The sequence below is a fragment of the Penaeus chinensis genome, chromosome 37 (genome assembly GCF_019202785.1).
Source record: "Penaeus chinensis breed Huanghai No. 1 chromosome 37, ASM1920278v2, whole genome shotgun sequence".
Lineage (NCBI taxonomy): Eukaryota > Metazoa > Arthropoda > Malacostraca > Decapoda > Penaeidae > Penaeus > Penaeus chinensis.
This window is the reverse complement of record NC_061855.1, coordinates 3,943,753-3,946,252: the sequence shown is the minus strand read 5'-3', so window position 1 is coordinate 3,946,252 and position 2,500 is coordinate 3,943,753. Positions and strand designations below refer to the sequence as shown.

Genomic DNA, 2,500 nt, shown 5'->3' with positions numbered 1-2,500 from the left:
TGTGCCACAAAACGCTTCAAAAATCTTGGTTACTTTTACCTTACGATTCTTCAGTGCCTTACAAAACAAACTATATTACCTAGACTATGCAACTTCTTTTAAGCTAATGCTAAGATCAAACCTACATGAAATATATTACAGAACTCACCTCAAGATACTAACCTGGCAATGGTATATCAATACTAACTTAGAAAAGATGACAAACCTACAGTGACTGTAAATCCTGACATACAGACCCAATCAAAGGATATATAGCATCAGAACTTGTGATTTCATTCATACTTCTCTACTCACTAAATATTCTAAGCTTCAGACATACTTACTTTGCCTGTTTTCCTTCTGATCTGTACCCTTAGCATGATCAGCTGGGCTCGCAAGTGATCGTAACTGAAAAGTGCAACAAAGCTTGGAAAAACGGTTGGGCAACATCAACGCTCATTCCTCGTCTCTTGCATTCAGATTTACACGAGTCTACTGTTATACAGAGAAAAGCAAACACGTTTAGGAAAAAAATAAAAACAAATAAAAATGTACACCACAAAAGTTATTCACACAAAATAAGTATATACAAATCTATTTTATAGATGACCTGCAAGGTTGTAATTACAAATGTGTCAGCTTTCCTGAACCAAGAGCTCATTCAGGATAAATTTACTGACTGTCCAATCATTCCAAAGCACCATTGGCAAAACACCCACCATTATGCATAATACTGTTAAAAAAATCTTGGCAGCTAAAAGACTGTACAATATAGAAAGAGTGTGATGAAAAAGGTGTCTGCCTTTATATATTTATTTCCCACCAAGGCATAACAAATATACAGTCAATTAAATGGATACAAAGATAGATATAAAAGTGCATTTGCTGGATACTTGCATGAAACAGCTACTTTGCAAGAAAATTAATTACAGTATTCTGATAACACTCCCAATTGCATGAACCCACTGCAACAGGTTAAGTACATGCCATGCCCACTTTGAGTTTAGTTTATTAATTATTGTTACACAGAACTGGCTCCACAAGTGCTTATTCACAAAAGAGTCAGTTATTAGTAATACCCATTTCACCTATTTAACCTTTTCCTTGATTTCCCAAAATATTCTCTATAAACTTATACTGCTATTAGAAATGTTACTGAGATTATGAACGTTTATAATGTCTTTAATAATAATATTTGCATCTATACTAGTAGCACTAGTAACAAACATTTTTTCCCAAAAACTCAAGGAAGGGTGAAATCAGGTAAGTAACGAGATCTACTTAATGACTCCTTGGTGGCTAAACACTTACAGAGCCATCTATGTGTAGAGATATTTCACTAAAGAATACTAAAGTGGACATTATTTTCCCGTCAACAATGGGTAATAAGAAATTACCAATCAGTGGTATGAAATATTAGCCATTTCCATTACCAAGTCAAATGGAATCAATCACCAACGTACAAAATAATATACTGGCTTTAACATCAAGAGGAAAAAAAACAATAAAACAAAAAACAAACAAAAAACAATGAAAAAAAAAGAAAACAATGAAAAAAAAGAAAAAAAAAAAGAAAAGAAAAGAAAAGAAAAGAAAAAATAATGAAACATTATAAACATAACTGTATGTCTTGTACTTGAAAATGTGGAGTTACAGCCCATGATTGTTAGACTAGCATGTACATTAATTACAGAAAAATACTGCTACAACACCACTTGCTTATATACAAACAAGCACTCTGCTACATTCAAGCGCCTTAATACTCACCTTGCATGTAAAATTTTGCCGATCCAGGACTGAACACTGGCCTCTGAGTGTGCAAAGAACAACTGCTTTTTGTCTGGATCATCCTGCAATAAATCAATGCATTAATGACCAAGAAAAAAACAAATAAATATATAAACAAGAAAAGAAAATATGGTGATAAACAAATATACGGAATGATTGTTAATGGACAAATAAATATACGATGTGTAAACCAATCTGCAATATATGTATAACAGTATTGCACTTTTTCACAAATACAAGATATTTACAAGAATACAGTATCACACGCTCCAACTTCCACGAAACAGAGAAAAAATCAAGCACACTGAACATTTAGCAGCAAAAAAATCAAGCACACTGAACATTTAGCCGCACAAAAATCAAGCACACTGAACATTTAGCCACACAAAAATCAAGTACACTGAATATTTAGCCCCGCAAAAATCAAGCATACTGAACGTTTATCCGCAGACACAAAGCTACGCTCACCTTCCACCTGATAGCAAATCCGAAGGGGAGATTAGCCTCCTCCTCTCGCTGTACCTCGATGTTTTCCAGCACAAACACACCAGTGGGCTGAGGAAGATGTAAAAATAATAATAACAACAATAATAATAATAATAATAATAATAATAATAATAATAATAATAATGATAATAATGATAATAATGGTAACAATAATAAAAAAATATAAAAATAATAATAATAATTATAATAATAATAATATAAACAAATTAATGGAAAAAAAGAAAGG

At 32.4% G+C, this 2,500-nt stretch overlaps 1 protein-coding gene across 3 annotated transcripts in view; it reads right to left on the bottom strand.

The window, feature by feature from the left end:
• LOC125045572 (pleckstrin homology domain-containing family J member 1-like) overlaps positions 1–2,500 on the bottom strand; it is a 9,297-nt gene that overhangs the window by 4,357 nt on the left and 2,440 nt on the right. For all 3 annotated transcript variants that reach the window (XM_047642903.1, XM_047642905.1, XM_047642904.1), the window contains 3 exons: positions 2,236–2,322; positions 1,747–1,829; positions 324–387 (listed from right to left, as the gene is read on the bottom strand). In XM_047642903.1, coding sequence (XP_047498859.1) covers positions 324–387; positions 1,747–1,829; positions 2,236–2,322 — 234 coding nt within the window. The remainder of the gene's footprint in view (positions 1–323; positions 388–1,746; positions 1,830–2,235; positions 2,323–2,500) is intronic.